Below are 25,573 nucleotides of genomic sequence, written 5' to 3' on the forward strand. Positions count from 1 at the left end.
TCTATCTAAAAAAACCCGATGACATCATTGGGGTCCTTTAAAAAAAGAAAAAACTTGCCGGTGTCCCTCCAGAGCCGCAAAGGACACCCTGAATAACTCCCCTTGTGACAAGCACTGGACTTTAACTGTAAAACCAGTGTAGTGTCCCTTTAAATAGAATTAGGCCCAGCCTAAATATCAGCTTCAGTTTGTCCCTTTAAACACAGCTCTCGCCCTTCAGTCAGTGATATTTGTGAGGCTAGCGGCGCTGCAGTTTGTCCTGAGCTAAACTTAGCCCTGACAGTGCTCACCCTCCTCATCACAACATACCCTGCACACCACACTGCCTTACAATGGACGGTGTCGCGTTACCACAGATGCTGCTGTACCTCACTGGTGACTCCAGCCGCACAAGGTGAGTGTGTGCACCGAGCCTTGACTGTAACTGACAATAATGTGGTAATTAGTTTACAATGTTTACTAATGGATGTATAATCTGTCACTGTGCCCTCCCTCTGTGCGCTGGCATGTGTTGTGCATTTGTTCACTGCTGTGGCATGAGACACAGCTGTCTCTACTGCACCACCCACATTTAGTCTCCCTTTACTTTGATCACGATTTATCTCAGTACAAACAGAGGTGGCTGTTTTATTATAAAGAGCAAAGGTAATAATTAAACAAATATATTTACTGTTGTTTAATTTCTTAAATGTATGAGCATGATGTGACTGTTTTCTGTTGACACTGACTTGCTCCAATCTGTCGTTTGTAGATGTAAACTTAAAGACTCTGCAGGTTTGTCTGTCTTTCACTCTCTGCACTTGTATTCCTCTCTGTCACGCGATGGGCAGCTATAGCTCAGCCCTTGTTCCTGGTAAGCCTTGCAGATATGTTGTTGTTACATCTGTTGCAACATAATTTAAAATACCACCGTGCTTGAATGCTGCATGTTGAAAAGGCTGAATGTTAATGCTTGTAAAAATGGCCTACACGCTCTGTAATGATGACTTTAAATGATTTGTGTGAGGTGTGTTTTAACAATAATTCTCTGTTCTTTTAAAGACACTGAAGAGTTTGATTCGATTGTGTCGATCGCGGAGAGGCTGAATGAGCAGGTAGCTCATGGTGCAGATGAGAGGTTACAGTCAGAGCTTCAGACACTGGGAAGTACACGCTTATGATGATAGTTATATTACCAAGTTAAATACTACTGTGCTCACTGTTTAAAGAGTGTGTGCTCTGTTTGTGTCCTATCTGTCCTTGGGATAAATTTAACTTTTCTAAGCTGCCTCACACGCACAGTCACATGCAGCAGAGAAAGATATCTTATTCAACTTCCTGAAGACAACGTTTAAAAGCATCTGCCCTGTAATAATTGTAATGTGCAATATTTTTTAAAATCAACGTACTAACCAAAAGGCTGATTTCAATTAAATAACCTTTAAATGTTTAATTATTAGAGGTCTCAAACTCTATTAAACTAACAGGTCACACTCATGATGGAGGAGGAGAGAAAAGAAAACCAGAACCAAGAGCCAGATTCTTCAACACATCAAGAAAACTCTCAGGAAACAAGTGAGAAAGAATCTGCCCTGCCTGTAAGTGTAAAAGAAAACATTGAGGCTAAAAATGTAAATTAACAACTCAAATTTTTACAGTCATGTTTTGTTATTTTCTGCAGGCAGCAGTGCCCAAAAATACGCCCACACAATCCTTCTCCTCTCTGCTGCCGAAGGCTCTCTCTGCTGTGCTACATCCAAAGCTTCCCCCAGTGCTGAACTCTGACCCCCAGCCCAGCAATGATCCAGCGCAACACATGTCACCCAACCTGCAGCAGCTGCAGACAGAGCTGAGAGACCTGAGGGAGCAGTTTGATCAGATGAAGAGTCAGCACAAGTATGGCTTCATTCATGTTATGAGATTTCCTTAACCTCACCAGCCTCGTCACGGTGGGTGACATTCCCGTCCTGCGCTAATTCGACAATCATCTTGTTTTCCAGCAAAGAAATCAAACTGCTGATGAACGAGCTTGATGAGGAGAAGAGGATCCGCTTGACATTACAGGTAACAAAGAAACAAAGAAAATCCATGACGCTAGGATGAAGCGACTAAAACGGGCTAAATGGTGTTTTATTCGTTTTAGATGGAGATTCAACGCATGAAGAAGCGCATGTCTAAATGAGAGCAGTGGAGAAATTCACCATCACTGAAGACAAGAGATCCAAGTTTTGAAGGTTCTGTTGTACAATTATCTGATAAATTATATTTTTCTAAGTTCTTCTTTTTGATGAAAAACATTTTTATTAGGTGTTTTCTTTCCTTTTTTTGTTGGACTGTCGAATTATTATTCCTGAAAGTACAACGGTGAGGCGCAGCAGGAGCGTCTCTCTCTGCAGCAGTGCATGGCTCTGTTACATGTTCAGTCTGTTTCATTATCGTTAGCATCCTCTGGTGGAGGAAATGTTTTCTAACACTTCTTTGGGGCCTCGTGAGAAAGCATGCGGGCTGTTGGCCTGAATTTGGCTGGCATTACTGTTGAATTGGAATTTGGTGTTTCTTCGTCTTTCCATCCGTGAAGGAAGTGTAAAAAGAAACGCAGAAAAGAGGACCTGAAACGAGAGTCGGCTGTTTTTTGCAGCCTTGTGGGCGGAGCTGTACCTGTTTGTTGATAACTACGTCATATTAAAGATGTGTATAGTTTTCAAGAACGTGACATTTAGTTAGTATAAAATTGACTGACCAAGCTTTAGTGAACTGTTGATGTGTGGGTGCATTGTGAACTTAAATACGTCAGCCGTTGTTGACTTGAGTTTTTTTTATTAATTATAAAGAATAAATGCATATATACAAATAAATATATTTTTAAAAAGCCTTGTTTGGTTGAGGATGTAACGTCTGAAACATACGTGAACACGGTGTGCATTAACTCCTTTGGAGAGAAGCTCAGCAATCATGTAAAAAAAAGGTTAATACTTCATTTTTCAGCCTATATGAGAAATTTGTGACTACAAAGTATTTGTTTTGGTGAGAAATATATTGGACTGATGTGTTTAAATGTCTCTCTCAGTGTCTGTAAATCACAACCTCAGCCAAAAGCAATCTGAAGACTGAGAGCAGAAAGAAATATCCACTTTTCCTTTAAAATCAGCCTTGATTTTGTTGAAGCAGCCACAAAGACCATCACTGATAAACCTTATTATTTTTTATCATTTGAGAATAATTGAGTTTTAAATACATGAATAAAAAACATCTAATTTCCCCTGCAAGTGATGCAAATAAATTCCCTTTTCACGCAACATTTTTACTAAAAAACATAAACATATATACTCTCTTAAAAACACAAATATTCATATAAACATATATTCTCTTAAAAACACATATACACAATATCACATGTCATCCAGTCATCAGATCATAAGTTTTGTGTTTTTGATGCTAGTTTTGCGGTCTGCTTTCTTGTACAATCCTGGAGCGACTGAAGAGCCAGCTGAGTCTCTCTCAGTAGGAGTGATTTCTTTCAACATGCCGCCTTATTTAGTTTCAGAAGTTTGATTCTTCACAGGGAACAGGCCTGAACGTGACCTCTTTGCTCTCCTTGAGAAGGATGTCATATCGACAGAGAGACCTGTGAGGGACAAAAACAATATCGATGTAAATCTAAATCAGCAGGGAGAAGTCCGGTGGAATGGGAAACGGCTGCGGATGTGTGTGTTGTGTACCTCTCTTCACGTTCCATGTGTGTGAGACGGACTCGGAGAATTCGGAGCTTATATTTGGGTTTGAAAACATTCCCAGTGGAGAATGTGAGAGACACCTTTTTCACCAACCCGATGTCTTTGTCAAAATGGGCAAACAGCCTGGTCTCTTTGAACTTGGTGAACTTTGCTGCGGTGCTGATATGAAAAAAAAACACACATTACTTTGAGAGAGCAGAACTGAGGAGCAAAGAGAAGTCATGGTGAGATATTTGCAGGTGAAATAATAAAATGATAAATAAAGCAAACTCTTACTGGTTGATGGTTGCCACTGCTTCTTTACGGGTACCGTGAAGTTTAATAGTGATGTATCCCCAGCGCACATCCTCGTTCCAGATCATCACGTCCACCCTGTAGTTTGTCACTGAGAGAAGACAAAAAAACAATATATATATATATATATATATCTGCCATCTTCAAATGACACCTCCTCTTAGAGCTGATAACTCTTATAGTCGCAGAATTTACCAAAATGGCTTAATTCAGCCATATAAATTAAATATTGTTGGATACATCCACCCATCCAGCTATTATCTGTGCCTCTCATCCTGTTCAGGATCACAGGGGGTCATTGGGTCCACCCTGGACTGATCACCAGTCAATTACAGGGAGCTGACACATAGAGACAGACAACCTGTCACACTCACACCCACACCAATTTAGAGTCACCAATTAACCTAACGAGCATGTCTTTGGACTGTGGGAGGAAGCCAGAGTACCCGGAGGGAGCCCACGCATGCACGGGGAGAACATGCAAACTCCACACACTGCACCAATCGGGATTAGAACCAGGAACCTTCTAACTGTGAGGCGATAGCGCTAACCATGGTGCAGTCCTTGTTGGACTTAATTTTGAATTTTTGATTTATTCTATACCTTTTATACGCATATATCATTTTCACAGTCATCTACCCTCTTCTTATTGCTGTTTAACAATGTACAGCTTTTCAAATTTGGCCATTACATTTTGACAGATCTGCATTTAGTTTTTTAAGTTAATAACGTCAGTTTTTGTGTGCCATGATGCACCGGAATAAAAGGGCAAACTGCAACCTAGTGATGATCAGAATACAGAAAGGTGAAGCATTCTTACAACAGGACGAGTATGTGGCTGACCGCATCAGGTCAATGTGCGCCTTTGTTGGCAATATGTTACAAGGACTGTCCTTATGAGGCCGATAACAACGTGTTTGTAGGTGAGGACAGCTGAGGAGCAGCCCCGCCTACTCCCCAAACAAAGTATCCAGAGCCGTACAGACAGAGAGTCGCGTCAGAGGAGGTCCAATATGCTCCATGATCCGCTATTGCGATGTCGCAACACTCTCTCTCTACGTCAGTTACTCAGTCAGTCACATACAGACCCGTGTGTATTTGACTTTTTCAGGTCTGCCAGGTGCTCTTACATAGGAACAGTTGGTTGGTGCAGTTATGTCTTCCCTTCATAAAGACATCCTTCCTTAATACTCTTTTCAAAGTAAGCGTACTCACAAGCTTAAGTGTAGAAACTATGAGACACTTTTTATGTGTTCCATAAACATCAGTAGTATCGTACTACAAAGAGTGATATGATCTGTAACTGTATGAATAAATTCAAATACATTGATTTGTTGCCATATTGAGATCAAGAGGTTTTTAAGATTATGTCTGTTGTACTTAGTGGTGTTACGTACTGCAGAATGGAGAGACTCCGTTTGTGGTGAAGTAGGTTTTAGTTTGGCGCAGCTTCAGCAGGACGTCTTTCCACTTTGTCACATCGTAACCTGGATACAAGTGAAACAGATGGTGAGGTTTACAACAACAACAGCAACAACACACTACATCATTCACATCTAGTGTGCTTCAAGATACACTAATTTATGTCACTGATGCCACCACATATCCCTCTATTAACAGTATTGTTCAACATTGTGTTCATGTTCTTTTTAATTGAAACCCATCCAGCTGGATTTCACTTACTGTCCATAAGCCTGAGACATACTTTATTGTTTGTGATTACTTAGAGATAGTTGAAGTACCAACCAAAGACGGGGCATCCTGCATCACCAAAGCGCTCACAGCTCAGACACTTTCCATCCAGGAAGTCTTTGTATGAGGAGCAGGGGAAGGCCCTGCTGGCACACGTGCGGTTCACAGAGTCCAGGTAGAGCAGGACTGATCTCTGGTGGTCGCATTTAAAATAGGATCCTCCTGTGAAGAGGGGAATAACAAGATGTTAAGATAAAAAGAAGTTCTGTGTTGTTATAAAATGTTTCCATCATTTTAAAGGCTCACCAGAGAAGACGGTCTTTGGGCAGTTAGGTTGGTCTGTTCCACCGTTAGCGTAGAAATCAATGTGACCCAGAGGCTCTCTGAAGCCCAGAGCTGCAGGCAGCACAGGACAATAACAAGAATAATTTTACACATTTAAATCATCTGTACGCCTTGGCATTCAAAATTTGAGAGAATTTTTACTGTCTACATGAACTGACCGTCTATGTCTGTGTGCAGGACGTCCACAAACTGGGCGTCTGAGGAGTCCAGGCGCTGCTCTGGGGGAGTGCCGGTGAACTGAGGCCCGGCAGGATCCAGAGCTGTGAACATCACATCAGCACACCTCAGTAAGGCTTCGAGTCTAATCCCAAAACCCACATTAGCTGACAGAGCTGGCTTCTGTGGACATGTTATTGTATAGATTTAGGTTTACTTTGTTTAAGACCCTTCCTTTGATTTTCCTCCTGCTTCGTACTGTGTTCAGATTACTGCTTTTAAAACATCGGACAAACCTTTCTTCTCTTCTATAAAATCTTTTATCATTTTTCTCACACAGAAATATTTTGATACCATCATTTAAGGATTATACTGAGCAAAATATCTCAATGTGGAGAGCATTTTCTGCCTCTACTTTATAAGCTCCCCAAGGTTAAAGTTTGAATCTACCGATCTGTGTACATTTCTTCATGGTGATTTCTCCTCAGACAACCAAACTTCTACAAACCAACTCTGCAGCATGTGAAAAACTTTGTCAGTAAAGACTTTCACTCTCTGTTATAGGTTACTTATAATGTTCGCAGTCTCCGAGTCACAGTTCATTTTAGTGTCACAGTTCATAAAATCCCCTTGATAAGAATCTCGGCTGAAACTGTAACGTTTATTACCTGACGCAGAAGATAAGTGACACTGCCGAAGGTTGTGTGACTAAATGCATGTTCTTTAAACATACAACATGAAGTTCGCCCCATTTCCAGATATATATTTGCTACTTTCTATAAGGTTTAAAGGGACGAAGACATCAGGCTGTTTAGTCATTTTGACTTAGGGAAACAGATATTATGGGACATGTCTTCATTTCTTTATTGTGCTATTAAACACTCTGACCATTTCCAAACCCCTAGCACACAAATTTACTTTCCCATGCCAGGGTTTGTTGCAGGATTAGATTTTTTTGGGCATGTTACATCTCATAAATCTAGACAGCAATATTCTGGTATATTCTGGTATTCCAGCCCAGTAGTGATCTGAATCTTACCTGTAATCCTTCCAATCGACCCAATGAAGTTAGCACCTACAAATCCTGATATATGAGCCCCCAGACTGACGCCGATCATGTGGATGGAGCTCAGGGAGGCCCCATGTTTCTGTAAAGGAAACATTACTCTTGTTACACACAGTACAGTCTGAGACATGAGAGATGTCCACAGTGGGGTTCAGATACATACCGTCATGAGTTGAATAAAAGCTGTTAGGTTTTCGGCCGCCCTGTGCGTGTTCTCCACCGCCTTGAAATAATTGACATTAGCAGCTCCGTGGTTCCAGTCCACCACTATCAGATTTATGTCGTCTCTCTCCAGCAGCAGCTCCGTAATATTCTTCCTCCACATCGGAGGGGATCCGGTGGGTCGATACCCGTGAATGACGAAGGTGGTGGGTCTGGAGAGGTTAAACTGGGCATGGGCGGTGAGGTTGGTGTGGGACAGGAGGGAAGCACAGCTGACATTTTTACGGGTGTGCAGCAACAACCTGACATCGAGGCTGGTTCCGATGAACGAATGACTGAGATTTAGATCTGTGAATTCAGCGCATCCTTGAGCTGGGAGTGATGGTTAGAAAAAAAGGAGTAGACGGAGGTGTTTTGTTAGGGGAGGATGACAAATTAATAAGACATGAAAACTTTTATCTTAACAAACATTGCTTAAGAAAGGTTTCATACGCATAAATATTTAATGACGTATCAATCAAGGTTTCTGCCATCATGGTGACATCATTCCCATATGAGTCAGTTGGCAAGTATTTAACACAATGCTGGGTTTAAACACAGCTTCGCCCACTACAAAAACAACAGACGATTTAGCAACACTGAGATATATGAGTGAAACTCCTCTTTGTCAAGTAAGTGCACACTCGCCTTGTGTTATCATGCATGGAGGGGTAGTGAACAGGTGTGACAATGATGACTAAGTGAGTGATACAGAAAGTGTCAGGCGTGTATTGCTTCTCTCAGTTTCATGACATAATCGGATAACTCAGCAGGAGTAAACTGTAACATTTCTGCGTGTCACCTTCCAGTCTATGTGATCATTTAGCAAATGAAGTGACAATAAGGGAGACATTGATCAACACTAACTTATGCTTCTGCTAAAAGCTGAATTGGTGGTAAATCTTTCTAGTGGACAGCACAAAGATAACTTGTATATTGATGTAGAGCTTTCAGTTTCAGATTACAATCACCGATTCTCAATAACTGTTGCACAATATGTGTGAATTTCCCTTTACGTAATAGTAGCAAGGCTGTATGTATATCAGCTGAGCGCCCTGTGCATGAGTGTCATTAGCTTCTGCAAACCACAGTGAAGGCTGCCTGCTCCGACGTGCAAATTTTCCCACGAAATTTCAGTTCCTCAAATGTTGCTTAACTAAGCATTTTCCCAGGAGTCCAGCTGCTACACACTTACTGACAGTAGTGACTGTGTGTGTGTTGGTGTGTGCGCATATTTACAAGTGTTAGCTGTGGGTTTACCTTTGCACAAGTCAACAGTTATCAGCGGGAGGAGTGCCAAATATTGCCACAGGAACATGCTTCACAGCACCACGAGCAAATAACCTGCAGACACAGATATCAGAGTCAGAACGTTACACGCACCAGTACGTCAGTCTGACTTCATTTGCCACAAATTACATGCACTCAAACGCAGCAGAAAAAACAACATGAAGAGGGCACTGTGAAGCAAACCTCACAGGACCAAAGTAGAGAAGTCAGTTTCTCTTCCACTTACCTTCCAGTGTGATGAAACTCGCCTCGAATGAGTGGGGAAAACTAATTTACATTTTTAGTGCCATTTAGGAAACATGCAATCTGTTTCTCGCTCCACCCACAGAGAGTAATCCCGACCAATGACATGGGGATTATAAGTGAAACTGAAATCTGCAGAAATCTGGTGGACTAAACTCTCCTGTTACAGAAGACTCTTCATGTTACTGAGTGTCATTCTTTAGACTGAAATTCTGACAACAACAACAACTCAAGTCTAACATGTCCTGACTGTCCTCAGAGTCTTACCTGTGCTGTGGGAGATTACTTCCTGCTCCTGCGTGTCAAAGGTCCAGTATATTACACGCTGTCCTGTGTTTGTGACTCCACATATTTGGTCACTGACTTCAGGAAGTCACAGGAGGAAAGGCTCTGCAACGGTCCCGCCCAAGCAGGATAGCCACACCCCTTTGCCCCAGGTCATTGTGTTCACAGGTGAAACATTCCAGTGAAGTCAATCCTGGTTCCCGTCTTCTCCAACCGGTTATGCGACCGTTCCTTGTCTTCCCATTAAACTTGATTTGAATCTGCAAAAACAGCTCGGTCTGTGTTTATGGAGCCCTTTCTTGTTCATGTGGGAGTAAACAGAGTGAAAGTGACACTTATCTGCATTTCCCAGAACTCTTTTGCGAAGGAGGAAATTATTAATATGAAGTCAGGCTCACGAGGAGTCAGTTAAAAACTCCACATTTGTTAGAAGATTCAAATCAGATTTCACATCATAAATTAAACTTAGAAACACTTCTTTATGTTTACAGATGTTTACTTTTAGTAAATATCTTTTTGAGGGAAATGCGGGAAAGGTTCTTTTAACTTTTCCTAACCAGATTTACATTTTAATTCAGACTAACCTTCTTAACTATAATAGTACATATAAAGTGTATATAGTCTTGTTGGCCGTATCCAGTGAGCAAAAGTCTCTAATAGAGCTTTGTTTTTCACTGAAAGTCACCACCAAGCTTGCTGTTCTCTTAAAAATGATGGCCTTGAAAGCTCTTCATTCACATCACCATTATGTGTGTAGACCAAGTATACTTTGTTTTCAGCTATTATGAAAGGCCATTGTAGATGTTTTTGAGGTCGAGGGGAGGGTCTAACACAAAGACTGTGTGGTCATGATACTGGATACTGGATCCAACCCCTCTCTTTATGTTCATACTTACAGTGCTAAAATGCTAATGTTAAACAGTACAGTGTTTGTTCAGCATGTTAACATTTGCTAAGCCCTTTAAACAAAGTACAGTTCAGGCTAACAGAAATATGTATGTAGGTATTTACTCATTAACCTTAAAGTATGAGACAAATTCAAATTATGACATGATGGCGGCGCTAGTTGATACTATATGTTTTATCCAGAGGGACATGAATGTAGGTGCCAAATTTCATGACAGTCCATCTAATAGTTGACATTTTGTCCAAAACTACAAATGTCAGGTCTTGCTAGAGGAAAACGTCAGGAGATTCCTGTCAGTGTGCTTCTAGGAAAATGAAAGTCAACCAAATGTCACTTTTAAAGCTGCTGTGAGCAACTTTCGGTTAGTGTTGATTTTGGCGCCCCCTGTGGACAAAGCCGTACCTCTTATCTCTTTGCTGGTTTTGTCCTGTACATGCTTAAGTGGTGGTTTTTAACAAAAAATCTCATCCTGCTTTCTTTAACAGTCATATGTATCACTCACTTTAAATTTTTGCCCTCGAAAATGTAAATAAAGGCAGCGTGCAATTAATCTCTTCTTCTGACACCTACCCCCCACCAGCAGTCTCAGGCATTAAAAATAACTATATAGAAATAATCAGTCTTGTCACTGATGGTCTGGTTTGCTTTTGTAGGTCATAAAGAGTAATCAGAATTAATTTCAGTCTGTTTCATAACCTGTGAAAAACTCCTCACAGGAGCTTTAAAGTATTTTCATCAGTGAGTGTGGCTTACAATTTTTCATTTATATTAGAAATACATGTTTCATGTATTTAAGATAGTGGGTATAATGTGCTTTTTGTGTGTATTAATCGTGTTATTCTTGGTGAAAAATATCCATAATGTAAACCTCCTCTATGTTGAAGCAGCATGTTGCCTCAAAGCAAATCTACTTTAACCAGTAGCAAGGCAGCATGTCAGTGATTTCAATATGTGAAGTGTAGGACCAATAGGAATTGCATAATATCCAGCATGGCTCTGTGTGTGTGATAGTTTCGCGACATGTTGGAACACACTGTGCTGCTCTGTTTGCGTGGGCATATACTCACCTGTACAGTGGGTTTCACTGAGCAACATTTCTCACATTCATTTCCATCTGGACAGTTACGTGTACTTTTTATGTTAACTCATAGTGTCAACTTGTACACAACATCCTGTTGCTACAAGCTTTCCTGTACGTGAGGAAAAAGAAAGTCCAAACCAGCTCATTATTGACGACAAGCCCAGTCTGCATTAGTGAATATGTTCACCACTGTAGCGTGAACTTTGCTCACTACATTCTGCCGTCATCAGGGTCAGGCAGACGGGATGTACACTTACAAACACACACAGAGTTAGAGATCCCGTTCAGGTGCAGCGGTTGTTGTTAGCAGACAGGAAAGCAGAAAACGTCCAGGATGCCTGGAAGGAGACGAGGTCGAGGAAGCAACGCTCAGCAGCAACAGCAGCAGGCCCCTCAGAGGCAGAGAGGAGGCACGCGCAGAGTAAGCACCAAGTTTATTCCTAGACTGCAAGTAATGTTATAACTTAGAGTCCTATAGGAGAGATTCTGGCTGCCTTAAATGTTTATTTTAGGAATTTATTAAGCGATGACATGTAAAATGAGAGGTGTAATGTATTAGTTGGACTCACAGTGTGCTTTTACAACTTTTTGCTCCGTGGTTTTATGACTTAGTTTCTGGAAATGGAAAGCTAACATGTTAGCTGGATGGGACGATGTAGCTACGACACATGTCTATAGTACAGTAATACATGATTATTCTCAGTGATATTATGCGCTTGTTTGGTACGATAAAAGATAATAGATTGTTGTTATACTTCTGTGTCATAGAGTATCTTTATTGTAACCATTTTTTTTAATAGTTGTGAATGTATGAAATACTTCCATATCAATTTAAATGCATAAAGTGGACAGTAATATCTAACATATAGCCTGCATGAATATTCACTTCTTATGTGGGTGTGTAAAGTGAGAAATCATGGTTAGCTAAAAGGACTGAAAATATAAAGGCAGCACAGAAACAGACTATCACTTATTAGCATTTTAATAGCGCTGATCATTTCAAAATAAAATGTAAGCAGGTAAGCTCATCTGGACAACCTTGTAGCTTAGCTCAGGATAAGACTCATCAGACTTTTGTGCATAACCAAAGTTCAAAGTGTATCTTACATCACAGCAGATAAAGCTGCGTATATGTATCTACACACATCACAAAGTCCATTACATACTGAGACACTCGTTTCTTCAGAGTGCTGATATTATTTATGTGTTAAAGAAATTATCAAAGCTTATCAGGCTTTGATAACATCTTCCTAACCACGTTAAATCTAGGGAGGAGTACCAACCTGAAACACGTTTTGAATTAGACCTTTAACAGCAGCGTTATTAATGCAGTGCTCAAATTTGTACCTCTGCAATAACACTATTTTTCTGTGTTGTCTTCCTACACTGTTTTGTTTTATGCTAACATGACCCAAGGTGACACCTTTAACCTCAAACAATTCACATATATGCAGCTTAGGTAAAATTAACTTGGCCAAAGGTGTGAATGCAAATTTAAGTTTGTATGCCTGTATGTTAATGCATCTTGTTTAGTTAGCTTAGCCATAAGCACCAAATGATGAAAAATACATTTGATCAAACCTAACATGAGTTTTTCCTCCTCTTCTCTGTTTTCAGGCTCTGCGGGAGCCAGCTGCTTTCGCCAAGTCTACAGGCTGTGAGTCAGACGTCCCCCATGAAAAGTTGACCATCGCCCAAGCACGCAGGGGAACCCCAGGTCTGAATAGCTTTTGTTGCCATTGTTAGTTATCCTGCAACTGATTGTATCTACAGCTCTTGTAAATCACATCCAGCATAAATTAAGGGCTGACTGGAGCATGTTGGTATCAGCTGATTTCAGCTGTCTGTACAATATTGTTTTACCGCTACTTATTTCGCTGATTACAGGGTTGTTATTATTATGATCTTTTCTTCCAGGAATGTGTCACGCTATTTCACCTCAGCTTCAGAATAAAAGCTGAGCCGATATTTTCCTCAGCTTCTAGATACCTTATCAGTAAATCTCAAATAATAGAACAAAGGGAGGTGAGGTTTTGTAATGTCATGTTGGTATTTAAAAACACATGCTTTTATTTCTTATCTCATAGCTCATCGCCCGGTGCGAGTCTACGCAGATGGCATCTTTGATCTCTTCCATTCAGGCCATGCACGAGCTCTGATGCAGGCCAAGAATGTGTTTCCCAACACACACCTGATAGTAGGAGGTGGAGTAGAAATCTCACTCGCTCTCTGTTCACACTGGAAAAGTTAGATTGTTTGAATGAAATAGGCCTATTTTAATCTATTTCATGACTTTCAACTTAAAAACAAAACTGCCCTTACAGGATAAGCTAGGTCTAAAACATGCCCATGTCTCATGTCTCTGTGTTGTCAGTCTGCAGTGATGAACTCACACACAAGTTCAAAGGCTACACTGTCATGACGGAGGACGAACGCTACGACGCCCTGACACACTGCCGCTATGTCGATGAGGTGGTGCGGGACGCTCCCTGGACCCTCAGCACAGAGTTCCTTAAGAAACATAAGGTCAAAGGCCACGCTTTCGCTGGACACACTTCCTCTTAGCTGATATCTGGTATCTGATATCAGTCTAAATGCTGTAATGTCATACTTGCAGATTGACTTTGTGGCCCACGATGACATCCCTTACACCTCCGCTGGATCACAGGATGTTTACAAACACATCAAGGAAGCAGGTGAAGATCTGAATATTCATGTTCATACCTAATATAATGACTTTAGTTCTGTCATTTTGCTAAATTATTTATTTACGTTTTAATGTCAGGGATGTTTGTGGCCACCCAGAGGACAGAGGGCATCTCCACCTCTGATCTGATCACCCGTATTGTCCGAGACTACGACATCTATGTCCGACGCAACCTGCAAAGAGGCTACACTGCCCAGGAATTGAATGTTGGATTCATTAATGTTAGTAAAATTACCTCGAATTCATTAACAGAATACAGATGTGTTTGAACCAAACAACACACATAAAATCGCTTCATCTTTTACCGACAGGAAAAGAAGTACCGGATCCAGAACCAGGTGGACAAGATGAAAGAGACGGTCCGCACGGTGGAGGAAAAGTCCAAACACTTTGTCTACAGAGTGGAAGAGAAGAGCCAAGACCTGATCCATAAGTGGGAAGAAAAGTCCCGGGAATTCATTGGAAACTTTCTGGAGCTCTTTGGACCTGATGGAGCCTGGGTATGTATTTATATTTAAATTCATCCACAAAACACACTAATTCCCCTTTACACCATAAGAGCTATAGAGCCATTTAATATAAGGGGTGCCTTATTTAGTGGTATATTTATATTATTTTGATGAATAAGTAGTAAAAGAAAGACATTGATTTGCTTATATTTTAATATAGGTGGAGGCTCATGTTATAGTCACTGCCTCTGGCCAAATAATAGTCCTTCACATAGCAACAAGAAAAACAAACTGTTTTTTTAATGTATTACTCAAAACGGACATGAGGATTATGTAAACTTCACCAAAGTCATGCTAGCCAACAAAGGAACTCTGGGTAATATCAGGAATAACTGAACAAAACAATCACGTGATGGGTGACTTGTACACCAAACAGACACACTTAATCCCAAACGCAAGCATTACATTTCAACACAGTCAAACTCTTGTGTCTCTTTTCCTGTTTAGCACGCGATCCAGGAGCGGAGTGGTCGTATGCTGCAGGCCCTGTCACCTTACTCCTCACCCCGCGGCTCCCCGAGCAGCAGTCCCACCAGAAGACGATCACATTCTCCTGACTCCGCCCCTGCCTCTCCCTCTGCCTCTGCTTCCTCGTCCCCCTCCTCTCTCACCCCTCCTTCCTCTCCATCCTCCCCCTCCTCACCTAAAAAGGGGGCACGCTCTTCTCGCAAAGCTGCCTCCACATACAACTGATCATGTTTTTATCATCTTTACTTTTTTTATTATTACAGGCTACAATCCTTATATAAATAAATAAATAAATAGGAAAGGAGGCTGTAGGCCATTCATTAATATTATCAAATAAAAAAGGGAGAACTTTGTTATTGGTTTAGAGAAGTTCAAGTGCAATATATCATAATGTACATAATGTTTCTTCACTGAAGATGTCTGAAATGGATTATCAATAATATATTTATCAGTACAGTACAGAGAAAATGAACATTAAAGTTCTGCTTGGATGAGATTTGTCTTCTGTCATGTGTTACTCTTCATTATGTCAAGCAACTAAATGCAAAACAGGTAATCACCCTCAAAGTGAGCTATAGGAATCTGTGATTGAATATTGATGAGTTATATTCATCCATACAGGGGTACAAAGTAATCATCTAAAACGAACTTAAACCATCATTAAAGCTTGCTTAGGCGCTAATAAAAATGAAACGTAAAAGGGGTCGCTTTTAGTGTAACAAGTTCCAGCTTATTGTTTAGCTATTCAGCCCACAAATTCCTGAGCAAGATCACAAGTTGCTAAATGGGCTTTAAATGAATAATATTGCGTTGTTACAACTTGTTTCCACTGCACACAACAAACCAAGAAATTGCTGCAGGTTTACTTAAAACAATAATCTTAATTTTTAAAATATGACACGAGGAATGTCCTGCTCTGATCAACCAACTGTAGGCCTATGCCACATGCATAGCAGGACATAGGAGACACACAGAGTTACAAACTGTAGATAAAAGAAAATCTTGCAGTTTAACCCAGCAGTGATGGTGGAACCAGAGCTAAAAAAGAATGTAAATAATGGATGAAAATACACCAAGTGGCCATTAACACCGTTCTGTACAATGATGCTAATAAATAGGTAAGCTGTTAGTTGGATATGGCCTAATCTAAATAGGTTTGATGTTTACTTTCAGCTTGTTGTGGAGTTCATCTGCCCCCAAGTGGTCAAAAATAATCAATTTGTGCAGCTTTAACCTGAACTGTTTGACATTTGGTGCTTTAACTCACTATATTAAATGACTACATTTTTTTTTACTTGCCTATAAATGTCTTTCTAAATTTCTCCTTTTAACTCTTCTGTGTATACTTCGTTTACAGCTTAGCATTTATGAAAGAATTAAGACAGCCAAACAAAGATATAGTGAAGCTAAGATATTTAAAAAAACAGGAATCTGTCTTTGTGTTTTTTTAACTGTTGACTCTGTATTTAAGCAAAAGCAGACTGAGGAGTAAGATATATCAACCAAACATTCAAATTATAGTCATGTTACCTGCAGGACGCTTGAGAACTATAAGCAGCTGCGCATGCTCAAAAGTGTCTCAGTTTCCGTTAGTTGTCGGTCCGCAGCGTCTTCGGCTGTTCGGCTCGACCGTTTAAAACCAGGCATATGACGTCACCAACAGCTAATGTCACACAAGGATTAAAGATGGCGCCCTCTCATGTACTGAGGTGCTGTAAACGGGCTCTGAACTGGATACCTGTGTTGTTTATAAACCTGGTTGTTGGTTGGTCTTATTACGCTTATGTTGTGGAGCTCTGTGTCTGTAAGTACAATCACTTTTACAAGTTTTTAGCTATCGTGGGGCGGATATTTGCTTGTGTTGACAGTTTCAGGGTTGCCAACTTTGATAGGCTAGTTGAAGTGAGATTTCTATTCATCCCCAGGCTGCATACTGTAAACATGCGATATTACATCAAATTGTTTTATTTCCGTTTACTTAACCACTGACACCTACGCAATCCTTCTAGACAGCCATCTGTTTCATGTTTGTATTATCGGACAACTTTTTTTTTAGTAAGATTGTGAAAAGAGAGACAGTCTCTTTGTAGCTGGTTCAGTCATTTTAAATAATTAATAACTTCATTATGATGGTTGTTATGCATCAGGTAACTATATTACATATCCAGTTAACTGTAATGAAGGTACATTAATTATTTAAACTTTCTTACATGTAGTTTTCTTTCCGAATGAGCAGTGTTGTAAATGAATGGACAAGCTCTTTAATACTCCTTTTAATCATTACTAACAATTTTTTGTTGTTGTTGTTGTTTTACTTTTTTGAGCATTAAGTATTAGTTCATGTTGTTTTGTTTCTTTTTTTTGATAATGTCATTTTTTATTTATTTAACACAAATTGATTGTAAATTATTTGTCAATATATTAATTTATTAATGGACAAATCCTGGGAGGCAGCTGTTAAACCCTAACTATAATCAGGGATGGCTATAATGTAACCATTCAGTGTATTTAATGCAATTTATTGTCTATGGGAGGATGAACTGAGAGCTTAAACTTTTGAAGTTTTCAGAAGTGATTGACCTTTGTTTTAGAAGCAAGTTACTGAACAAACTACCTTCAACTTAACAATGGGAATACTAATATCACATGCTTGACGTATCATTAATATGTAATTAAATTAGACTACAACACACACAAAAAAACGTTTATTTAAGCGTAAAGACGCAGGTCTGAAAATAATTCAGCTTACATGAGTATTGATGTATTATTAACATGCATAATTGAGCAGTTGTATGTGCCATGACACACTCTGTCCCTACACAGTATTTCTATATATAAGTTAGTTTCAGCCTGGGACTGATGATACTTTTATCAGCATGTAGTTGTACTGTAGTTATGTGTGTAACTCAGCGGCTGTGGTCAGGACAGGGACATCCCTGCTGCTAAAACAAAGCTCTCTGTTATGGGTGGGTCACTGCTGGCCGTGCCAGGCTGCTGCCACATGGTGCGAGAAAGGGGGGTTTTGTGGGTGGTGGGGGATGTGTAGTCATGCATTCTAAGGACTTCTGTGATAACTCGTTACTAATATTATTTTCCTTTGCCTTTTGTAGATACAATCCCAAATAATGCAGAACGAAGTAAGTGTACCTTCACATTACTTATAAACTCACGTTTCTTTCATCCAATGTTTTTATTCATAGTAAAGATTATCTTACTGCAATACAAACTTTGTCCTTCTCTCTACAGTCAGCTACTTGGTGGTCTTTCACATTTTCTTCGGCATGTTCATATGGTCCTACTGGAAAACTATCTGGTCCAGACCAACCGGCCCCTCAAAAGCAGTAAGTCAAGACTGTGTGTCTGATAAAGAGTAGGCTCTCTAAATACACATTCATAGAATACTCCTTAATTCACCTAAATAGAATATAAAAAACATCTGTTCTCTCTCTACATGCTCCCACTGGGTCCCCTCATAAGGTCAAATCTGTCACTTACTTCGTCCAATGTCAGCGTGTATAAAACGATTTGCGAAAAACCTCCGGGTGTTTTTTGATTCATGCTTTAAATTCGACAACCAAATCAACTCTCAGACCTTTTAACCCCTATACCCCAGCACAAGATCTTCTGAGTAGTCCCAGCTGGTCGTCCCTCGGGCTAAGCAGAAACTACGGGGTGACCGCGACTTTTCAGTTGTTGGCCCCAACCTGTGGAACTCATTGCCTCCTCTTATTAGAAGTGCAGACTCAATAAATTCATTCAAAGCTCAGCTCAAAGCCGTCCTCCTTTCCTTGGCCTTCGAAACTACTTAGATGTAGCACTTAAATGTGCTATACAAATAAATTTGACTTGATTGTTCTATATAACTTTACAATGTTTTATTGGTTGGCCTTCTCTGAGTCCACTCTTCTCTCCTTCTTTCAGTTCGGTCTGCCCCGAGCAGAGAAGGAGCTGTACGAGCGAGAGGAGCGAGCCGAGACGCAGCAGGAGATTCTGAAGAAAGTGGCGAGGAATTTACCCGTGTACACACGCACGGCAGGAGGAGGTGAGTTTAACAACATGGTAGCATAACTAATGGTGGTCAGCTGACATTTTTACATCAGCAGGGAAAATTGCTTGACTGTGTACACTGTTTCCTCTTACAAAATAGGAAAGCCACAGAGACACTTTCCTCATACTGTTTGTCACTAACATGCATAAACAAAGCAAATTAAATTGCGCAAATGTGTTGCCACATTGTATTGTCTTCCTGTTTTGCATGAAAAAGCAACATTGTTTTCAATAAAAGAAAGAACTCTCTGATCCCATCCTAACCTTCACACTCACAGGCTGTCTCTGCTCAGTGCATGAGGGCTCATGTCTATACCAACTGTCAAATCATGAAGTGCAAAAGTGCTTGGATGCAGACTTATCCGTGCCTTTCCATTAGACATATTTTTTCTCCCCCTCACAAAATGTACAACAGCCAAGCATGGACACAGGAGGGAAGAAAGCCGCTCGTAGATTTTCTCTCTCTTTTTTTTTTAATTGCAGATGCGTGCAGCCTTTGTGTATCACACACTAATGCACCACACGCTTAATGTCAATTAAGTCTGTAGGGGTTTACTGCCTAGGCCTGAGGGAGGAAAATGGGATTAAACTGAGTATAAGCTGTTATTTCCCTGCTAATGCAAGTCAGCCTCACCTGCCTTGTGTTTACAGAATTGCTTGTATCATGAGAGTTAATTGGACTCAGGTGCAGCTCGTTTTCTCTACAGGCCACACCTGGCTCTGCTCCTCATTAACATTCATGATCTCACCTGCTTGCTTTCACAGGGACATACAATAATACTTTCCTGTTTATATTCAACCTTACAGATTTAGTGAGAGACATACAGTACATTTTTAGGTTTGGTTTAACCACCTAATAGAGACAGACATTTCTATATATGTAGAAAAAGGTTGAAACATGTTAGAAATGCCGAATACACATTCCTTATTTATCCAAATCCCTATTTGTTAAAGGGCCAGTTCGCCGATTTTCAACCCTCAGTCCTGTCACGCCATTATGGTAGGAAAAAAATGCATTTTCGCTCTGTGCCTTTGGAGGACGCTATCCACTTCTCCAATGGGCCCTGGAAAACCAGGGATCTTACCAAAATACACTTCCTCAATCTAGGACGGCCGCCTCCGATGTCATGTCTCATTCAAAATTGTCAGAACCGGAGATTTTTTAGACGATCCACTGGTATATTCTCGTTGTATTTCAGATTCTGTCCCGCTCTGACTCATTGTCTTCAGCGAAACGGTTGTATTTCACTCCAGCGTCTCCCGTGTCTTTCAGAAGGAGTGGCGCAATGCATGCTGGGTGTTGTAGGAATGTGGAATGGGCGAAACCATGAGCACAAATTTCTCCACAGCTATGGCGCCAATTTCAAATATTGTTGCTTCTATCGATTACAGAGAACACCAGCTTTGACTGACAGTGGCTTTTTCCAGGGGCGAATTGCTCCTTTAAAATATTAGCTAATTCACATAAACTGGGAGGCTGCTGTGGTTTGGTAGTAAAGAAGCAGTTGTTTTACAGTATAACTAATTCTGCTTTAATTTTCTCTAAACAGCCATCCGATACTGCGACCACTGCCAGGTCATCAAACCTGACCGCTGCCACCACTGCTCAACCTGTGAGATGTAAGTATTCACAATGTGTGATTATGGTACCATTGGTTTCATTTTTACTTTGCAGCTTTGCAGCTTAGGGTCACATAACAACAAGAAAAAACCTGGGAGGCAAGTCAAATGTGTGGCTATTGAGAAATAAGTAAATGGTGCAACAGTGGGGGTTTTTTTTGGTGCAATTGGTGGTTTAGAAAACATATCAAAAAGAGTTTTTGTCGGGGTTTGACATTGGATCTTTCCCTGTTTTTGATATCCAACATAAACACTGATACATTTGCCCTTTAAAAAAAATATATGGAGCATTCTTGGGCTTACAATTTGATCTGCTCATGCATTGTGCACTTGGTAACTGGATCAGTCACGTATCTAAGATGTCCCTAAAAGGTTGTATATTTATCTTTCATATTCTCATTCTTCAAGGTGCGTGCTGAAAATGGACCATCACTGCCCCTGGTAGGCCTTTCTCACTTCTGTTTTTAATTATCTTTTTTATTGTTTTTTATTCCATTATGATGTAAGTTTGCTTTAAAGGGAAATGTAGAGAGATAAGTATTATCTTACACTTCCTGTTTTATGTTTCTGTCATGTGTTTCTTCCAGGGTGAATAACTGTGTCGGATTCTCAAACTACAAGTACTTTGTCTTGTTCCTGGCCTACGCCTCACTCTACTGTGCAGTTATTTGTGCTACAGTCATCCAGTATTTCATCAAATTCTGGACCGTAAGTACAGAAACTTCCTCTTTATGTTTCTCTCTTGTTTATCCTAAATTGGCTCTCACCTTAAAATGAATGCCTGGCCCATTTCACTCAGCAGTCTTGTTTAAACATTTTGCCAATCTGGACAGAAATAAATAAACGTACATCTTTTGAATCAAATCATCATTAATCATTTAAAAGATAAAGTGCAGACGGGCTGCGGCGAGGAATGTGATCAGTCACTGGTGATTGCATCGTAAGATATCGACTGATTGGTTTACAGTCGTGTCACTGTGGTGCACAAGTGTGTCATGTGACCTCTTATCAGGGATCCTCTTCAGCAGAGTGATTTGCATGAGACAATGGCTCCTGTCACATAGTCCAACAGTGAAGGAGTACACTGTACAGTGTTATAGCAAAAAATGCTTGCTGAAGGTGAAATGTTGCACTGAGGGAACAAAATACCAATAAATTGTTTTATTCTTCCAAATGACTGAATATAAAGATGAATAAATATGAGCAGATGGACAAAGCTAACACTTTCTTTTTTTCCCGTCTGCAGAAACAGCTGCCTGACACGCACGCCAAATTCCACATCTTGTTTCTATTTTTTGTGGCGACTATGTTCTTTATCAGCATCCTGTCGCTTCTCAGCTACCACCTGTGGCTTGTGGGAAAGAACAGGACCACAATAGGTAGCTATATATAAATATGTAATGGTATTAAACTTCTGATTATATCTTTTAAAGGCCTCGCTAATTACCTTAATGTTTGTATCTACTTTCAGAGGCTTTCAGGGCTCCTGTCTTCACGAACGGTCCAGACAAAAACGGGTTTTCTCTGGGCTGTCGCCGTAATGCAGCTGAAGTGTTTGGAGACCAAGCAAAGTACTGGATTTTTCCAGTTTTCTCAAGGTGAGTGTACTTTGACCTCATGTAACTGCATCTCTCAGTCACCCCAGATATCCCAGAGATGAAAATACATCTACACTGTACTGATTAGTTCTGTATGAGCAGACTTCTAAACGCCATGTCTATCATTAGTGTAAAGCTATTTTAATGTAGTGAACATAATAAGAAAAAAATAGTCCTAAAAGTACAATCAACCATGAAAATGTTCTATATTAATAAGTTTCCTGTTGCTCTCTTTAATGTATTTCATCAGTCAGGGAGATGGACATTCCTTTGTTACCAGATTGGTCCACATAGACCAAGAACAAGCTAACCACGTCCTCCAGCAAAATGGCAAAAGGTAAGTATTGTTTTCTTTTTGAAACCTGTAGTCTGTCTTCTTTTTTCTTTGGTAATAATACCTGATATGACTTAAATTACAGCCCTGTTGATGGGGAGGCCAAACCTTGTGTGCTTGCTAACAATGTACAACACACAGTGGACGATGGTAAAGAGAAAATGGGTACGTTTTTAATTTTTTTTCCTGTATATACAGAATAAATGTTAAATTGCTTTCTGCTCTAAAAAAAACCTCATACCTGCTCCTGAAATCTCTTCACTGTTTCCCATCAGACGGAGGGCAGACAGTCGCTGTGACTGTGGAGAGTGATCCATAGCAGGTGTGTGACACAAATCATTACACTCTGTAGAGTTTTGCAGGTGTGACCCCCTCCGGTGTTCATCTTTATTGCGTTTGTTTTTGTTGCAGGTCACAGACATATCTGTCCGGAGCTCATCGTCTGCGTAGCCTTAAACCGGGAGCATCTGCGCCTCCACGGGAGCCTTCCTCCTCATTCTCAGTTTGACAGTGCAGCCTCAGGCCACATGTTTGTGTGTATACGTTGAAAGGAGCGCCCTTCATCAAGCGTGCTTTAAAGAAGCACCACAACAACACATCAAAGACTGTACAGCGACCTCTCAGACTGCACCAGTCTGAAGCAGAAGTGATTTGAGCCAAAGACATTCAAATAATGTTTTGTCGTTGATGCACATGAAAACTCATGGACTGCTTTCTCCCCTTTGAGCCGACGTCTGAAGTCTCTATCGTCTGTGTCACCTTCAACTAGAGAATCATACCTTGTCAGTATTAATCAAGCAATAATAACTATATAACTGTGTTTAACGTGGGGCTGTGGAAGCCACCAAAGCCACACTCAGAAGATAATTAACACAAAATAAGATTACAACACCGTCCACAGTGTGTTTGATCACTTTGAAAGCACAGTGCAGTTAATGAGCCCAGCAGTCAGTTATCACATGGTCTTATTTAGTTCACAGTTTACATTATCAGAAATATTTAAAGGTGTTTCTGTTTACACTTGTATGATATTTATTTTTTACATTTCAGATTTTATACTGTGGTTAAAATACAGGTGATACAAGCCTAACGTGAGGACCAAATGCAGTTTAACTAAAGTTTAATTATAATGATAATTTAAATGATTTAACTCTTAAACCAGTAGATCTTGATCAATAAGCGTAACTATTAATGAGATTGACACTTTTTATTGCACTATTTATGTCTTTTCAAGCGTTTTTTAATTTATTGCATTGTCTCTCTGTGTCTGTTGATTTTATTGTAATAGTTTTTTTAAAGGTATCAATGTTCATGTTTGTTCACTTTCATGATCAATCCTTTGCCACAGTATGTATTTATTTCTAAATTAATCTGGAGTGTTAATGCCAATGATTAATATCTGTGTCGTTTTTCCAGTATCATGATAAGATTTGTTTACAAGTCTGACTGGACGGGCGTAGAATGAAACCACAATAAAACTGTTAAAAGAGAGAGCTCGGAGGTCCTCTGTGTTCTTGAGCCAGGTAAGGTGGACGTCATGATCCAGTGATGAAAGAGCAGGTTAGTGCCATCGTGAATGTTCCTGGTGATGTATTTTAGTGTAAATGACGAACAACACACTGCAGGGGGTTGCCTGAGTGTTCAAAAGTTTAAACCACTCTATCGATATTACAGACTAGTTAGTAACACGGGAATATACTCACAGGAAGTCACAGGAGTTAGATGAATAATTTCACTGGTTGAACCAAGAAGGGTGATTTTCATTGTTACTGAACTATAAATGTGATGTAAGTAACTTTGAGGGGCAGCTATGGCTCTGAGGTGGAGTGGGTCGTCTTCCAATCGGAAGGTTGGCGGCTCGATCCTCCAATCTATGTGTCAAAGTATCCTTGGGCACGAGACTAAACCCCAAATTTCTCCCAATGTTGATACCTGATTAGTGGCCTTGCATGGCACTGCATTAGTCTTTGAATGTGAAATAAGAGGAATTTAAATTTCCTGACCTTGTGGATTACAGCCAAACAGCTACAGAATTTTGTCATAAGTAGCTTAAACTTAAGATTTGTCCAGATTCCAGTCTAATGACGTGTTTGATATGACCTATTGTTATCCTGCCGAACACATGGGCTCTTACAATATTGCAAATTATTTGTTTTGTTTCCTGTGAGATTTATATCAATATAGCTTTATGACTCTACTCAGAACCTAAAAATCATCACAATATACACATTTAGGCTCACAGTTGATGCAGTCGGTCAGTCTGTTTGTCCTGTGAGTTATGATCTAGGCTGGATTATCATGGCTTTCCATGAAATGTTGTACAGATATTTGTGGCCCCCACAGGTGAAACTGATTGTTACTGCAGCACGAGGACCGAAATAAGTACATTTGGAAGTAAAAATGAATAATTAGGGTATTTAAAGGTATCTAAAACGGAAATAATGAAGTAGAAATAGAAACTATACAAGAGTAAGTACAAATAATTAAAAGGCAAAAATGAAAGAGGTGTGATGGATGAGTCTGCAAGTCTGGTAAATTTATGATATAAAAGATAGAAGATTAAAAGATAGAAGTAAGTATTACGATAATATGGTACAATATAGTACTGTATAATATAGTATGGAATAAAATATAGTATTATACATGATAAAAAAATTAATATAGTATAACCTATAACAAAATACAATTCACATACAATATATTCTCTTTGTCAATATTAAACATAAGATGTCAACAACAGTTAGTTCCAACTAAGTAATCTGATTGGACGAGAGGCATTCCATGAGTGGCGATATAGAGTACAACATCACTGGGACTTTTCACTCTGTGTATCACTCCGCCTCAGCCAGGTGTTCTGAATACTGTTAATTAACATCACAGCCGACCTTGTGTGTCTACATTGATCGAGCTGGTACCTCTGAATCATACAGCATACTCTTATTTCACTGGTTGATGATAAATTAAAACCTACAGATAAAAGTACATGATAAAAAACAGCTGATCTGTGGTCACCTGTA

The 25,573-nt window shown here is 40.0% G+C and overlaps 4 protein-coding genes across 5 annotated transcripts; 3 read left to right on the forward strand and 1 right to left on the reverse strand.

Annotated features, from left to right (window-relative positions):
* Positions 1-1,272: 1,272 nt before the first annotated feature.
* On the forward strand, positions 1,273-2,856 carry LOC138599682 (SH3 domain-containing kinase-binding protein 1). Its single transcript, XM_069671440.1, has 4 exons — positions 1,273-1,577; positions 1,661-1,875; positions 1,980-2,043; positions 2,123-2,856. The coding sequence occupies exons 1-4, from the start codon at positions 1,476-1,478 to the stop codon at positions 2,159-2,161; spliced, it is 420 nt and encodes a 139-aa protein (XP_069527541.1). The 5' UTR covers positions 1,273-1,475; the 3' UTR covers positions 2,162-2,856.
* A 310-nt stretch (positions 2,857-3,166) lies between these two features.
* On the reverse strand, positions 3,167-9,348 carry lipia (lipase, member Ia). Of its 2 annotated transcripts, none has more exons than XM_069671422.1 (11): positions 9,268-9,348; positions 8,728-8,811; positions 7,430-7,800; positions 7,240-7,348; positions 6,203-6,304; positions 6,006-6,095; positions 5,754-5,921; positions 5,405-5,494; positions 3,990-4,098; positions 3,699-3,872; positions 3,167-3,604 (listed from the first exon to the last, which is right to left on the reverse strand). In XM_069671422.1, the coding sequence occupies exons 2-11, from the start codon at positions 8,783-8,785 to the stop codon at positions 3,520-3,522; spliced, it is 1,356 nt and encodes a 451-aa protein (XP_069527523.1). In that variant the 5' UTR covers positions 8,786-8,811; positions 9,268-9,348; the 3' UTR covers positions 3,167-3,519. The 2 variants fall into 2 exon arrangements, with proteins under 2 accessions (XP_069527523.1, XP_069527531.1); XM_069671430.1 differs by lacking the exon at positions 9,268-9,348 and adding an exon at positions 8,984-9,034.
* Positions 9,349-11,526: 2,178 nt separating this feature from the next.
* On the forward strand, positions 11,527-15,182 carry LOC138600404 (choline-phosphate cytidylyltransferase B-like). The gene is made up of 8 exons (XM_069671824.1): positions 11,527-11,694; positions 12,891-12,990; positions 13,361-13,477; positions 13,648-13,799; positions 13,891-13,969; positions 14,059-14,201; positions 14,292-14,480; positions 14,937-15,182. The coding sequence occupies exons 1-8, from the start codon at positions 11,608-11,610 to the stop codon at positions 15,180-15,182; spliced, it is 1,113 nt and encodes a 370-aa protein (XP_069527925.1). The 5' UTR covers positions 11,527-11,607.
* Positions 15,183-16,643: 1,461 nt separating this feature from the next.
* LOC138598645 (palmitoyltransferase ZDHHC20-A-like) lies at positions 16,644-24,021 on the forward strand. Its single transcript, XM_069670472.1, has 13 exons — positions 16,644-16,761; positions 18,068-18,094; positions 18,204-18,298; positions 18,879-18,999; positions 20,555-20,624; positions 21,033-21,065; positions 21,212-21,332; positions 21,871-22,003; positions 22,096-22,222; positions 22,473-22,559; positions 22,642-22,721; positions 22,832-22,878; positions 22,968-24,021. The coding sequence occupies exons 1-12, from the start codon at positions 16,644-16,646 to the stop codon at positions 22,873-22,875; spliced, it is 1,056 nt and encodes a 351-aa protein (XP_069526573.1). The 3' UTR covers positions 22,876-22,878; positions 22,968-24,021.
* Positions 24,022-25,573: the final 1,552 nt, after the last annotated feature.

This window comes from Semicossyphus pulcher, unplaced genomic scaffold (assembly GCF_022749685.1).
Source record: "Semicossyphus pulcher isolate SPU_LCO1_2020_fin unplaced genomic scaffold, fSemPul1.0.p SCAF_10, whole genome shotgun sequence".
Taxonomy (NCBI): Eukaryota; Metazoa; Chordata; class Actinopteri; order Labriformes; family Labridae; genus Semicossyphus; species Semicossyphus pulcher.

What these genes read in the sequence shown, in the direction of transcription:
- LOC138599682 (XM_069671440.1), top strand. Translation starts at nt 1,476, where the DNA reads ATGATGGAGGAGGAGAGAAAAGAAAACCAGAACCAAGAGCCAGATTCT. An exon ending in CAGATGAAGAGTCAGCACAA is followed by an intron (nt 1,876 to 1,979) that starts GTATGGCTTCAT and finishes CTTGTTTTCCAG; the next exon opens with CAAAGAAATCAAACTGCTGA. An exon ending in GGATCCGCTTGACATTACAG is followed by an intron (nt 2,044 to 2,122) that starts GTAACAAAGAAA and finishes TATTCGTTTTAG; the next exon opens with ATGGAGATTCAACGCATGAA.
- lipia (XM_069671422.1), bottom strand. Translation starts at nt 8,785, where the DNA reads ATGTTCCTGTGGCAATATTTGGCACTCCTCCCGCTGATAACTGTTGAC. An exon ending in CTTTTATTCAACTCATGACG is followed by an intron (nt 7,349 to 7,429) that starts GTATGTATCTGA and finishes TTTCCTTTACAG; the next exon opens with AAACATGGGGCCTCCCTGAG. An exon ending in CCTGCACACAGACATAGACG is followed by an intron (nt 6,096 to 6,202) that starts GTCAGTTCATGT and finishes TGCTGCCTGCAG; the next exon opens with CTCTGGGCTTCAGAGAGCCT.
- LOC138600404 (XM_069671824.1), top strand. Translation starts at nt 11,608, where the DNA reads ATGCCTGGAAGGAGACGAGGTCGAGGAAGCAACGCTCAGCAGCAACAG. An exon ending in AGCACGCAGGGGAACCCCAG is followed by an intron (nt 12,991 to 13,360) that starts GTCTGAATAGCT and finishes CTTATCTCATAG; the next exon opens with CTCATCGCCCGGTGCGAGTC. An exon ending in AGTTCCTTAAGAAACATAAG is followed by an intron (nt 13,800 to 13,890) that starts GTCAAAGGCCAC and finishes TCATACTTGCAG; the next exon opens with ATTGACTTTGTGGCCCACGA.
- LOC138598645 (XM_069670472.1), top strand. Translation starts at nt 16,644, where the DNA reads ATGGCGCCCTCTCATGTACTGAGGTGCTGTAAACGGGCTCTGAACTGG. An exon ending in ATTTTTCCAGTTTTCTCAAG is followed by an intron (nt 22,223 to 22,472) that starts GTGAGTGTACTT and finishes GTATTTCATCAG; the next exon opens with TCAGGGAGATGGACATTCCT. An exon ending in CTCCAGCAAAATGGCAAAAG is followed by an intron (nt 22,560 to 22,641) that starts GTAAGTATTGTT and finishes CTTAAATTACAG; the next exon opens with CCCTGTTGATGGGGAGGCCA.